At 35.8% G+C, this 15,399-nt stretch overlaps 1 protein-coding gene across 1 annotated transcript; it reads right to left on the bottom strand.

The window, feature by feature from the left end:
• Nucleotides 1–9,975: 9,975 nt before the first annotated feature.
• LOC141339496 (uncharacterized) lies at nucleotides 9,976–13,727 on the bottom strand. Its single transcript, XM_073844962.1, has 2 exons — nucleotides 13,608–13,727; nucleotides 9,976–11,471 (listed from the first exon to the last, which is right to left on the bottom strand). Exons 1-2 carry the CDS (start codon nucleotides 13,675–13,677, stop codon nucleotides 10,789–10,791), a joined length of 753 nt encoding a protein of 250 aa, XP_073701063.1. The 5' UTR covers nucleotides 13,678–13,727; the 3' UTR covers nucleotides 9,976–10,788.
• Nucleotides 13,728–15,399: the final 1,672 nt, after the last annotated feature.

The raw sequence follows: 15,399 nt of genomic DNA, 5'->3' as shown, positions 1-15,399 counted from the left end.
GGTTAGCTGTAAAGCCAATATCCTTTCATTGTCTGAATGCAAAAACAGAACATATAAGAAAAGGAAGTTTATAGAAGAAAGACATATTTTAAATGCAGACATAGACGCTGGATTTAAAAAAAAAGTCCTGCGTGTGGTTTTCAAAACAGTCGTGGCAGAACGCAGACCTATCTAAAGCAGCGTCGCTGTTTAGATTTTACCCAGGAATGTAAAGGATTTGTCCGCATAACACACACACAGCGTCTGGCCTCCCTTCCGCTGCCTTTTTTTGTTGTTGTAAAATGGTGCATTGGTGCTCGGGGCAAAAGAGACAGCCGAGCAGACAGCAGACGCAACAGAAGCAGATCAGACGTGATGTTATCAGACTGTGTGTCTCACACCCATCCCCTCTCATCAGGCATGCATGCACTGGGTCCTGCTCTCAGACAGCAGCCCTCCTACCCCCTGCTCTCAGGGTTGAAAGGTCACAAGGTCTCTGCCGTAACCCTTAGCTTCTCATTCATCCTGCTCGTCCTCGAGGAGTGCAGGCTGCCTGATTTAAATATAAAAACAATCTTTTTTGCATAGGCAATTACTAGAAAAGAACCTGCTAAAACATAAAGGATTATTTTAGCAATCATTTGAATATTTTAGGTTTATATACACAGCACGCGTTGATGTTTGGATTTCTCGAATTTTCTGTGGGTTTTTTTTTTTTTTTGCTTTTTGCTTTTTGTGTTTGATTTGCTATGTTTCACAGCAATTGTTGAAGACATTTTTTTACTAAATGAACTAAAGGAAGAATTATTATTAATATGTCCCAATAAAACAATGCACAGGATTTACTAATGAATATGTTTAAAAATATCATTTTTGTAACAACAGGAACATTATTTTTGAGTGATGCACAAATCATTGAATGCTTGGATTAAAATTTAGAGAGGGATTGTAAAGCTTTATATGAATATAACATGCATTTCAGTAATTTTGTAATATTCTCCATTCTAATTATTTTGCATATACATAGAACCTTTGCATGCTGCATTGCAGTATTACTGTATATTATTTCCACATGGGATTTTAGTGTTTGTTATATTATACAAACATCTCATAGCAGCATTAAACCCTCATCACATTATAGCTTTGTTGTTGTGTTTCTGGTGGCTGAATTTGGGGGAGGGATGTGTCCTGACCCTTATTTGAAAGTCTGTCGGGGATCTGATTATGTCGGTCACCCCTTTCTGCACCTGACCCCAAACTGAGAGAATGGGGGAGCATTATTTTATTAAGACAGTCAGCAGTTGGCATGTCTGGGAAAAATTAGCACTTAAATTGCCCCTGTTTGTATTATCTCACCATATATGTTTTATTTATACAGTTTTTTTGAGGGGCAGGAATTAGATTTGTGCTTATTACATCACAAGTTCCTCAATCACATGAGACAGGTAGACATATATGATTGTTATACACTGCAAAAAATGCTTTTCTTACTTGTATTTTTTGTCTTGTTTCGAGCCAAATTATCTAAAAATTCTTAAATCAAGAAGGATTTTCTAAACGAGTAATAATTATTGTATTGTTTTCAGAAAAAACAAGTCAAAATTAAGTGCGTTTTTGCTTGAAACAAGCAAAATAATCCGCCAATGGGGTAAGAAAAAGAAATCTTGTTTTCTGTTTGAAATAAGATATTTTTCTTGTTTCTTGTTTCAAGCAAAAACTCACTTAATTTTGACTTTTTGACTTTTGAATTTTTATTTGTCTAGAAAATCCTTCTTGATTATAAATGTTTAGATATTTTGGCTGGCAACCAGACAAAAAATCTAAGTAAGAAAAGCATTTTTTGCAGTGTATTAGATGTTGTGTTGGATATAAACAAGCTCCACAATGTAACAGTTAATAACTAACAAATGCAGGATAAAATTTAACATTGTTTTTTTTCCTCCAGAACTTTGTGGTGACATGTATCCAGAATATTTCTCACAATAAGACACCAAAATGAAAATATGAGTAACAAATTCACTGTCTGTCTTCACACTGTTGTGACCACTGCAGTTTTACTGAGAAAGTGAGGCTCGTTTATGATGCAAGTGGTTTGTGTGGTTTGTTGAAAACGCACAGCTAAAATGTTTCAAAGACAAAAATGTACTTCTATTAAAAATAATGCAGAATACATGGTAGTTTCATGGTAGGACTGATTAAATGTTCTCTGTTAACCCACAATTGGCAGGTATCAAGAAGTAAATGTTGGATCCTTTGAATGACTGTTGGAGTTTTTTCCTGGAGCTCTGTTTACAAACTGTCCAGCAAATGGCTTGTAAAACCCAGTTATGGAATCGAATATTGATTTCTACACTGGGCCATATAAGTGAACGACCAGACAATTAATGTGTTGTTTTTACCTGTCAATATCATTTGTCCTTATGGAATGCTGTTTGTCACCATTGTTGAGATTCATATGCTGATTCCTGATGTCTGTGTGTGCCTAAAAGAGCTACTTTAAAAAAAAATTTGATCAGAGGAGCTTGTAAAAAGGCCAATAAAAAAAAAAACAAGCTTTATTATTTTTTGCTGCTGTGAAACCCCAATGCAGTTGTAATAAATAAAGAATATAGAACTGAAAGACTACACTCTAAACAATTCCAGTGGCTCAAATTAAGCTTATTTTAAACCAGAATTATCACCACTGCATGACTTTTGCTCTTTAGCTTGTTTGGCTGGTTTAAAGCTTAATGCTAAAAAGCTATAGGTCAAGAGCCCAACTAATGCTAACACTGACCACTATAATGGTGACATAAAAATTTTGGTGTCTTCAATCATTTTCAATCACCACTCAATGAATCACTTAATTACCTGATTAGCTTTGACACTGCTTCCAGTGTTGATTTTAACACTCTGAGTATGGACTCAAATAAACTCCTGGGAGAGTTCATTTAATACTGTGCTTTTTGCTGTGTAGACTTTACCTACTTTTTTTTGTTTTTCTTAGCTGATAAATTCAGGTATTCTTTACTCAGATATATAGGATAGAATCTACCCAAACAAACTGAGTGCAAATTGTTACATCAGTTTACCTCATTTTATTGAGTAGATTCTATAGGTTGTTTTTTACAGTGTACATATACGTTACCCAAAGCCCAGTAAGTTAGATGCACATTAAATACGGATTTAAGCTTATGTTTAACCACTACAGCAACACTATAGGCAGCATCATATTTTAGGAGCAACTGCTGAGGCAGGACTGCCCTCGACAGGTAAGTTACATGAGCGCTGACTGCCTGGTAATCGTTGGGTCTCTTAACTCTGAAATCCTCTGAGGAAAGTTTTTAAATAGGGGCTAACCTTATAATTTAACAGCAGTTTTAAGTTTAAACAACTATATTCTCACCTCAAAAGCTCTTAAAACTACATTTCGTGACACAACATTTTTTCGAAATGTATCACTTACAGTTATGAGTTCTCTCCTCCGCCATTACGAAACGTCCGTTGGCGCGAACTGAATTCTGGGTTATAGGCTTTATCAAGTCCACACAAGGAGCAAGAACACATCCGGGGATTTTAACTGTACTTGGCTAGATGTGAACTCTGAATTGGAACGCTACTTGGGCGACGACTGATGACGTTTCACAAGTCCACAAGAACACAAGTCCAGACAAGAATGCATTTTGAGAAACGGCCAGCGTTTGTAGTTTATTTGATGTTATTTTTGTGAGTAAAGCGCATCCTCATATTATTAACAGAAAAGTTGCGTCTCATTTTGCTCTCCATATGCGAATCAGTACATCGTTCAAATAATGTAAAGTGAGAGAAAAAGAGAATCGAACCATCTGAACCGAATCATTCGTAAAACGATTCAGTGATTCGAAGCGCTGACGACAAACGAAAACAACAAACATGTAATGACAACTTTTACAAACCAACTGCAAATTGTCACGTATCTGGTCTATCTCATCATGAACTCTTGCACCACACTTCATGGACTTCATTCCCCACAAGCCACTGCACCAATCACTGCACACATCTGTTCCTCATTTTCCACTGAACTGATTGCTGCACACACCTGTTTCACATTTACCCACATGCATTTAAGCCACTCACACACACAGCCACCTTGCGAAGTCTTATTGTTCCTATGGTCGTAATTCTAAGCGTTTATCTCTGTGTTGGATTCTCTGTGTATGACTCTGGACTGTGTACCCCGTTATTGATTCCTGCTGCCTGCCATTGCGACCATTGCTTGAGTATTGACCTGTTTCCCGGATTACCTACGTTGTTCCTGTTTTCTGGTGTTTACTCTTGCCATTTGACCATTCTCAATAAATGCTGCAAATGGATCCGCATGTCTCTGACCCTCTCTGTGACACAAATGTTTTCATGGAAGTGTAGTGTATTAAATATTATGTACAAATAATTTAATGCCAAATATAAATCATAAATACCTAATGTCAACTTAATTAATGATGTATAAGTTAATATTATTTGTATAATTTGTATGTATAATCAATTGTAATTAATCAAATCATTATCACTGTGACTGACTTCATTACCAGTGCACTGACTTCTGTACTAGGAAGCTAATTGAAACTCAAATCAGAGATTTAGTTTGCAGTAATTTAAAAAAATTACTGTCTGTTAATTATTCTCATCTTAAAAAGGACAAAGTGTCTGAACACAGAAAAAATCCTGGTGAAGCAGATGAGACCCACGGGACACACACTTATCAAGATGGCGTTTATTAAAGAGGAGAGTGAAGACATGAAGAATAAAGAAACATTCAGAGCCAAACATTAAGATACTGAGGAACAAACAGGTTGGTTTTCATTCTCAAAGCTGATCTAATTAATTTGATCCTTAAAATGTAGCTCTACAGAAATAAATGATTTTTATAAAGAATATCATAAAATGTAAAACTGAAACTTTCTTTGTACAAGCTGAGGTAGACACAAGCTTGTTAGTGGTATTATCCAGTTTAGTTTGCTCTGAATCAACAGGTGCTTGTTGACTTGTTAAGTGATTAAAGCAAGTTGGTTGTATTTCCTGAATATTTCAGTGTAGCCTGGCAACTTGTAACTTGTGCACTTTGCGCATAGAAAGACTGACACGGCTGAATTTGGCAAATGCTGCAGCCAGTAACTGTTTATTCTCTACACCGTGTTCCAAATTATTATGCAAATGATATATTTCTCTGGTTTTCATAATTAGTCAAAGCAAATGACAGTCAGTATAATTTTTAAGTCATCAACCATTAGGATATGATTTTAATTTTAATGAACAAACCTCCTAATGATAACAGTATTTATTTCAAAAATAAAACAACTGAAAATGCACTGTTCCAAATTATTTATGCACAACAGAGTTAAAACATTTTATAGGTTGTAAAGAACTGAAAATTGGCATTTTCTGAATTTGCAGCATTAGGTGGTCATATTTACTGAAATCAAAAGCTATTTCAATCAAAAACATCCTAACTGGGCAAGTTACATCTTAACATAGGACCCCTTCTTTGATATCACTATCACAATTCTTGCATCCGTTGAACTTGTGAGTGTTTGGAGAGTTTCTGATTGAGTTTGTTTGCAGGATGCCAGAATAGCCTCCCAGAGCTGCTGTTTTGATGTGAACTGCCTCCCATCCTCATAGATCTTTTGCTTGAGGATGCTCCAAAGCAGTGATTCTCAACTCCAGTCCTCGAGGCCCACTGCTCTGCACATTTAGTATGTTTCTGAATCTTGCACAGTCAGTTTAGTTAAAGAGTATAGAATACCAAGAGGCGAAACTCTGTTGCTGTTTTGGTAACAGCCACTAGGTGTCGCTTCGGTAGCGCGGCCGCCATTCTGGAGTGAAAATTCCAACTGGACAACAGCACAGAAGCAGACAGAATGACATCGAAATAGAAGTCAATGTGGAAATAAAAGAACGCAATGACTGCAGGGAGGTAGTGTGTGACCTTAAAAAGTGCAAAAAGTCACTCTACACTGTTAGATTTATTTTACGGATCAGAATTCATCATATCTTACGCACCCAAAATTTTCACAGCCAATTCAGAAGTGCAACAGACAATTTCTCAAATTAAGTCATCAGTAAATGTTATGACTACTACAGTAAAAGTTGTATTGTATTATTATAAGTTTTATGTTATCAATTGTGGAATCCAACCATTACATTTGAGACAGCCTGCTGTATTTTTATTTTATGCAACTTAATGCATTTACTATTACTATTGTTATTTACTATTATAGGTCTGAAATATATATTGTATACATTATATTATACGTGTTAAACCCATGGATCACACTACAAATATTGATGATCTTACAGAACATGATGTATTGCTGTGTCTTGCATAACTAAATAATTAAATAATTTTGGAGTTTTTAGTCATGCTTTAACGGACATTAATAAAAGATAATACTGCAAAAACAGTTTACTGTTAAGCTGTTATATTCCTGTCGTATATTTATTGTCTAACATTCCCAATTTTCTGATGCATGTCCTTAATTTAATTATATATGTTGTATTAGTTCAGCGTTTATAATGCTAGAGCAAACATTTTGCGAAAAATAAATGCAAGACAAAGTCTGTTTTTGATAATATACGTTATTTTGTGTTGTCATATTTTTTAATTGCATTAATAACAAAGGTTAGGGTACGTACAAAACATACAAAAATCCTTTTAATAACAAACGAGTTATGGTTTAATATTTAACAGAAGTAGCCTAATATAATACAAAAATTCTTAAGAAATAAACGGAAAGGAGTAAAAAAATATATATATTTAAAAATGTTGTCATGATTCAGGTTGTGTATTTTAGCTTTAAAGTACTTTTTAAAAAAAACAAAAAAAAAACAAAGCAGCTGATATTTGACATAGCGACAGCATGGAGGTAGTGGACTGCCGAGTGGCTTTCACTCCAAAATGGCGGAAGCGTAGGGCTGCTACCGGGCGGCGCTGTTGCAATGGAACCTTCTATTGACTTTCACTTCAGTATAAGTTCTTTGGTTTAGTTCATGGATCTTTCTCCTAATGAACTGATGATCTGAATCAGGTGTGTTAAACGAGGGAGACATACAAAATGTGCAGAGCAGTGGGCCCCCGAGGACTGGAGTTGAGAACCACTGACCTAGCACAATGGTGTCCCAGAGTCTAAAAGTTGTAGCCTATATCAGTCTGGATAAGTACCACTAGTGGTAGTCCGGCTATTGGAATGCAGCGGAATCACTAAATTGAAAATAAAATAATGTTGAAACACTATGGCCTGGTTTCACAGATAGGGCTTAGGCTAAAACTGGATTAGTTCATAGTTCGATTGGAACATTGATGTATTATTTTTTCTTTTCTTTTTTTATAAACATGATTAGAAAAATTTTTTTTTTACTGGTTTGCATCTTGTGAAAAAAAGGCACTGATATATTTTTCTTTCGCTGAAACAGCTCATATTTATATAGGCTTGAGCCTTGATCTTTACTTGAGTAAAACTTGTTAACATTACAGTATTTCACTTTTAAGCACAACACATTTTAATCATTATTTCAGTTACTTACCTTTATATGCAGTGTTAAAGTTCAAACAGTGTATTTACACTGTAAAAGTGGCCGACAATAAATATTCTTACTAGGAATAAAACTTAAATTTTGAAGACTGCAGAGCTATAACTGAATAGTTAGGCATACTACCCTACTGTATTGATGTTGATAATTATTGGGTACTTGGTATGAAAAGTTGAATGACCACTGGCCTATAGCATTATTGTACACAGAACTTGTTCTGTTTGTGTTAAGGTAGGCATGTAGGAATGTAGGCTAATTAATTCATTTCAATATTGTTAACTTATATATATATATATATATATATATATATATATATGGCACCTCTTAGAGATGTTATTTAATAAGAATATAATATATCCAAACATTATTACTTTTTATTTAGATATATGAAATAATAATTAGGCAAAACAAACGTACAAAGCATGAGAGACATGCTAATAAAGCACGTCTTTTCTGCATCCTCCGCTGCATTCTGGCTCTTCTTTGAAGTATTCTTCTTATTCTTCTCCTCAGTTCGGCAGCCTCCTCTTCAGCATCTTGGTAAAGTATACCAACTGCAATGGCAATCCCAAGATGTTCCATTTGATTGATTAATTCGTTAATTAATTAATTTACTTATTTCACTTTTCTTTATTTTTCCTCACAACATCCAACAACTTACCAACGTTTTTTTCCCGCTTTTTAAAATTTAAATAAAAAAAACGAAAAGAGACAGTTGTTTCACATTTTATTTTATTTTAAAACGATGTAAATATATTAGGTACAAGGTAACATGTTTAATTCAAAAAAACATACAATGAAGTTAATTTAAGTAAGCATGGCATGTTGCTATGACGCTATCAAGTATGCTGCTGTTCCAATTGCAGGATTACCGGACTTGTGTCCTCCTGTTCTCGGGAGTTCAGACTCCCGAGTCGAACTTGCCAAGTTCGAACTTACAAGAATGCAAGTCCAGACTTTGGACCATCTTCTAGATCATCAAAATACAAATTCAATGAGACCAAACATCTTATATGTGTGGTTACACTCCATAGTGATCTATCATAATACACGCATAAAAACATTTCACAGTACAAAAGACAAAATAAATGAACAGTAATAATATACAATGATCCGAGGATGTGGGTTCGTTCATAGAAAGGTTTTTCTAAGAATTAATGAAAGTCGTCCGTTCCTATGGCAGTATGTGGCCTTTTTTTAGAGTATTAGTTGGGGAAAATTTTCTCCACATACTTTTGAGTCATAAAGTATATATGGTCTGGCAGAGGAGTCCTGGATGCCATAGTAAGACCATTTGTAGACATCATGGTAGCCAGTGTTGTGGATTGGGTGAAGGGGGGACTGTGATCATTTGTTAATCTAATGAAAAATTGATTATTTGGTAAATCTAATGAACTGTGTGTCTGATTGGTCCGGATCCTACATTGTTTTTTCCGAGCAACAAATAGGTAACAAAGAATGTCGGTTTGAAGAGTAATTTACGACAGAATCAGATGTGGCTCAACCAATCAGAATCAAGGACCAAAACTGTCCGTTTTATACATTTTGGTTGAAACTCTTTCCACACTGAGGGGATCTGTCAGACTTCTCTCTATTGTGAATTTATGTGCCTGTTAAGATTTCCTTTATGAGTGAAACTCTTTCCACACTGTTGGCATGTGTAAGGCTTCTCTCCAGTGTGAACTCTCATGTGAATGTTAAGGTATCTTTTACTAGTGAAACTCTTTGTTGGCTGGTAAAAAGGTTCTCCAAAGTGTTAATTCGCCTGTGGGCATAAAGGGTTTGTTTTCGATTGAAACTTTTCCCACAGATGGCAGGTGAAGGGTTTCTTTACAATGTGAACTTTCATGTAGTTTGTAAGTTGTAATTTTATGCGGAAACACTTTCCACACTGTTTGCAGGCGTAATGCTGCGTTCACACCAAACACGAATATGCGTCTAAATTCGTGCCTGCCGCATCTAGTTATACGCATGACCACTTTGTGTTCATTCGCGCATCAAGAGCGAAATCGACGCGCATAAAAACAAAAGTTTGAAGCGAAATTTACGCGCGTCAGAGGCGAAAGTTTCAAACCCCGTTGGCGGCCATCTTTTTACAAGATGTCTGTTGTTGATCGGTCATTTATCGAGAGAGTCACCGCTCTGTATTTGCTCTGGAGAGCAGAACAGCGGCGTAGGGATCATCGTCGCCGTATTTGGGTCCACCACACCCTTCGGAGGCGAACCCAGTTCGGCGAGTTTCATCACTTGCTCCAGGAGCTGCGCCTGGATGACGGCCGCTTTCAGCGGTACTTCCGCCTGTCCCGCGCCCAGTTCGATGACCTGCTGTCCCGCATCGGAGCGAGGGGATTTCAGGAGCGGTGGAACTTCCCTCTGTGCGTTGGAGCAGTATATGATGCCAGAATTTTCATTTTAAAAGTGAACTACTCCTTTATGTCATTCCTCCTTTGATGTATAATAATTCTATAGGTCTGTGCCATTTCTTTGTTCAGGTTATTACTGTAAAATCTGTTATTTATTTTTGTTTTGATGATAAATGGAGCCAGCCTCCAAAAGTATTTAACCTGTCCTGTGATTTCTTTATTTTCCTCACACAACACTGTCCAGACACACTAAAGTATACACACTATTATAGTTATTATTGTTCTGTTATTATAGTGTAGACACACTACACTATAATAATGTTTCATACAATTAAGATTTAGATATGGAATAAATAGCATTCAATACAAAATGAATATGTGTCATATATGTGATAAAACACTTGCTTTGTTGTGCATTAGAACCGCACTAGGCATTTAGTATTCATGTTTCATACTTGAATGAGTGACTCCGGGCGGGCCTGCTGCCACAGCATCAAGCAGACTCCTGATTGGTTAACGCGGCGCGAATTGACGCAGAAGTTCAGATTTTTCAACTCGGGCGGCAGATGCGAATTCACGTCAAACGCGTGATGCACAAAAAGCACAATTCGCGCGTAACGCGCCAGACGCTCAATTCGCGCGAACTAGACACTTCGCGCCGCAAGAACTCCAGACGCACGTAAACGCGTCTTACCATTGACTTCACTCGCGCCAGACGCATATTCCCGTTTGGTGTGAACGCAGCATAAGGCCTCTCCCCAGGGTGAACTCTCAGGTGGACTCTAAGGTTTCCAGGATTACTGAAACTTCTTCCACACCGTTTGCAGATGAAACACTTCTCTTCTTTGTGAATTCTCATGTGCCTTTTAAGGTTTCTATTTTCACTGAAACTCTTTCCACACTATTGGCAGATGAAAGGCTTCTCTCCTGTGTGAATTCTCATGTGGTCTTTAAGGGTTCCTTTTTGAGTGAAACTCTTTCCACACTGATGACACGTGAAAGACTTATCTCCTGTGTGACTTTTCATGTGGAGTTCAAGGTTTCCTTTTTGAATGAATCCCTTTCCACACTGTTGGCAGGTGAAACGCCTCTCTCCGGTGTGAATTTTCATGTGGACTTTAAAGTTTCCTTTGTGACTGAAACTCTTTCCACACTGTTGGCAGATGAAAGGCTTCTCTCCTGTGTGAATTCTCATGTGGTCTTTAAGGGTTCCTTTTTGAGTGAAACTCTTTCCACACTGATGGCACCTGAAAGACTTATCTCCTGTGTGAATTCTCATGTGACTTTCAAGGTTTCCTTTGGTACTGAAACTCTTTCCACACTGTTGACAGATGAAACGCATCTCTCCGGTGTGAATTTTCTTGTGGACTTTAAATTCTCCTTGTTCATTGAAACTCGCTCCACACTGTAAGCAAGTAAAAAAACTCCTAGTTCTTGTCTTTTGAGGTCTTTTTTGTGTAGATGTATTTTCTGACTGTAAGGAACAAAATTTTTCTCCAGTTATGAAATCATGAAGATTCTCAAACTGATCTTTCTCTTCTGTTTCATTCAGTACTTCTCTCTCCTCTTTCAGTGCTGTTGGGCCTAAGGTGGGAAAACAAAGAAATAAAAGTTAATGCCACAAAGCAGGTAACACCAAAACATGTAGATACTGTATGTAATGCATGTATGCTAGATCTTATATCATGGTGTCCAAACCTGATCATAGTAGGCTGGTGTCCTATAGAGTTTAAGCTGGCTGCTATACAATTTATTCAATCTAATAATAGTTTAGGAAACCTAGATATACACTGATCTCAATTATGATGTACCATTTTTTGTCTTCTATGGGATCAAATGCAACAAATATAAGAAAGGCAAGGAAAATGGACAAACTCCCCACTCAACCATCAGATTAACAATTTATCACACAATAATTCTTTCTGAGGTTTTATTGTGGGGCAATGATGTTAGCCAATCATAAAAATCCAAAACACGTTCCTGGAGCCCCCAAACACTGCATGTTTTTCATGTTTCTCTAATTAAGTGATTAATTACCTGGTTCAGTTGTGTTTGATCTGGGTCAGAGCTAAACTTTGAAGGATGGTAAATCTTTAGGAACAGGGTTGGGCACCCCTGCACTAAGACCTAAAATGGGTGACAAATGGTCAGACAAAGGAGAGATGCAAAATGTGCAGTGTTGGGGGCCTCCGGGAACGTGGTTGGGAACCACTCTAGAACTGACCAAATGGAATGCATTGATATTACTTACCACTGAGTCTCTCCCACACAATTATTTAATTTAATTATCACTTTAAACATAAAAGTAAATAGGAAACTCAAATAATACAAAAAATAATAAAAATCATAGACTACAGACAACTGTATTTAATGTTTTGTGCCCAAGATTTAATGATGTTGTTTTAAGATATATATTAAAACACTACAAATCTAAAATGAGTCTTTAAGGCACTAAATTAAAACTGAAGCAATAGAAAACAGCCTAAATTTTAAAGGACTTTAACGTTATATAATACTAGAAAAGCTACAGGCAGGTGAGTTTTAATTAGCATTGGAACTGAATTCTGCAGGACGCTGACTCTCCAGGACCGTAGTACGTCCCCCTGCTCTAGAGTGAAGCTCAAAGACAGGAGCAGCCGAACAGGGAGGGGAAAAAAAGCCTAAGAACCTGATATGACTGCGCATAGAGAAGAGACCTTAGCTCACAGATCAAGAGAACAATGCTCCATCCGAGACTGGTAGCTTTATCAGGCATTACATGAACACTAAATGAAAATGACATTGAAAATTTGAAAGCTCTTGGAGACTCACACTAGTTCTGTTATGGATTTTGTTGAATCTATTATTTCTTTGTTGTAAAATCTGACAATGTTGTGTTTAAAATTTAGGATACATTTAAAATGTAAAATGTTCACTTAATATTACCTCTTTGTTTAACTTAGAAAATCAACATTTTAAATAATTTGGATATTCAGAGAAAATAGGATTCTTGCTCATATTTTATAACTCAAAGCATGTTTCTGTATCAAAGAGTTTCTTAAATCGATCTCTATGTACAGTCTGTCAACATTTGATCTTCATGCTATTATTAAGTGCTACAAATCTATTTTAAAGACACAATGAACAGCAGCATGATTTGCTAAAGCAGCACTCTGTGGGCATTCAATCATACGTACGCTGCTGGTGTGAATGCAGTCAGGTTTCACTGCTAAATTATGGTAGCCTAATGTCATTTGTGGTCATCTATTTATTTATTTGTTCATTTATTTACTTAGTTATATTGCTATTATTTGAATTATGTTTGTAATTTCTTCTCTTTATCTATTTATTTTATATATTTTGTTCCTTCTTCTTTCCCTTTTTCCCTCCTTTTTTATATTTTTATATATACAAGAAACAGAAGTGTACAACTAATAGATTACAATCTTACACCTCACATAATTACAACTAAACTTGTTTGTGCTTTTGTTTTGGCTTTTTTTTATTGTCAGACTTTCTGTATATTTACATCACTGTTTGTAGACAGCATGCAGTCGCCAAATACGATTACTCACATTTCAAGGTTTGCTTTGTGCAAAATTAATTATTTTCTTAGAGACTTTTGCATATTTACCAAAGTGCTAGAAATCAATCGTTTTAAAATTAGAAGCAAATATCGGATTTAATTTTACAGAAAAAAAAATGTAAAAAGCCAACCATCCAAAACCATTTAAAACCAACCTGTTTGTTCATCAGTATCTTCATGTTTGACTCTAAATGTTTCTTCACTCTCCTCTTTAATAAACACCATCTTTGTTTGTTCTTCAGTTTCTTCATGTTTGACTCTGAATGTTTCTTCAATCTTCATGTCTTCATTCTCCTCTTTAATAAACACCATCTCTATAATAGTGTGTCACGTGGATCTCAGTTGATTCTCCAAGAGTTTTTCTGTGTTTGAACACTTTGTCCTGTTTAAGATGAGAATAAATCATAGAAAGAAAAATCAAAGCAAACTAAATCTCTGAGTGCGTCTCAATCAGCTCCTAGTTCAGTAGTCAGTGCACTAGTAAGACAGTCAGAGACTCAATAGACTATTATATAAAATATATACAAATTACACAAGGTTCAAATTTAGGTAGGCTATTTTTTTATTTACGTTTGGTATTCAATTATTTGTTCATATCTATTATATTACACTTTCATGAAATCATTCTCGGTTGTGATTCACTCGTTTGTGTTTGTTGTTGTCGTTTGTCCTCGTGCAGCTGAATCGAATCACTGAATCATTTCACAAATGATTTGATTCAAATGATTCGGATTCTCAGTTTCTCTCATCACTTCTTATCATCACACGATTGATTCATGATATAGAGAGAGAAACGAGACGCACTTCTCTGTTACTAAAGGCTAACGTCTTCAGTAACACTAAATAAAGCATTACAACGTTATATTTAATAAGGATGATTTATTTTACATAGCTTGTAAAAACGCTTTAATTGATGCAACAATATCCATTGGTTTAAAAACTTTAAAAGCACAAACCTTTCTTCAGATGAACCACAACAGATGAGGAGCGCGGTGCATCTTTATGACGTCACATCACCAGAGCAAAATAAAAGTCCCATTGGTGCACTGCTCTCTAGAATCACAAATATATCATAGAAATGTTGTATATAGAATAGAATTTCGTACCCATTTAATGAAACTTTTCAAAAGTTACTAACATTGTAAATCTATTAATATTCTCCTTTTTACTGTACATTTATAACACTTTGTTTTATGTTGACATATCTTGCCAAAAATATGACAACATATTCAGTTCACTCAATATCTTCTTTTATTAAAAGTGAACAGTTTGGCTAATAAATACAAGACACAATAAACAGTTTATTAGAAACTTTAACTAGAAGTACATCTATCAGGAAAAAAATGTCATATTGTATTAGTGTTATGATTTTAGTGAAGTTAAATGTTTTGAAAGCAAAATACCTTTAATACTCCTGCAGGAAAATGAAGATCAGGAGACTTGTTTGAGCTGGTCCTGTGTGTCGCTGCGGTCATCCAGACTGACTAAAACACTCAATCACTGTAGTTTTATATAGATTTCAGGAGGCCGTTCTTACAGATGAAGACAAAGCTCTCAGATCACAAGCTTAAACACAGTATTCAAAGGATGTGATCAGTTCTATACTATACTCTAACTATAGCACTCATGATCACAGAGATCAGGGAAAGACACATTCACACACAACTCAAGTGTTCATTAGCATTAACAATCACAACAATTAAAGAAATGAGGCGGAAGCATCAAGAGCATCACAGATAAAAGATAATAGTCTCACTTTACATTTGTATTCACACACACCTAAAGCAAAAGAGATTCGTTTAGAATTTATCATTTATCTTTCTGCTGAATTTCATAGCTATAATTTCATTTCAACCAATATAAAACTTTATTTGTCCCCAAGGGGCAATTCAAAGGCATGTTGAGCAGCACATTAGAAACAACCTTACTACCAAAGAATGTACAAAG

The sequence above is a fragment of the Garra rufa genome, chromosome 1 (assembly GCF_049309525.1).
Source record: "Garra rufa chromosome 1, GarRuf1.0, whole genome shotgun sequence".
NCBI lineage: Eukaryota > Metazoa > Chordata > Actinopteri > Cypriniformes > Cyprinidae > Garra > Garra rufa.
This window is presented reverse-complemented; position numbering and strand designations above follow the sequence as displayed.

Bases quoted from the DNA above. Each gene is read 5' to 3' on its own strand.
- LOC141339496 (XM_073844962.1), bottom strand. From the start codon at position 13,677: ATGGTGTTTATTAAAGAGGAGAGTGAAGAAACATTTAGAGTCAAACAT. The intron at 11,472-13,607 runs GTTGGTTTTAAA...TTCCCACCTTAG, and splicing joins AGATACTGATGAACAAACAG to GCCCAACAGCACTGAAAGAG.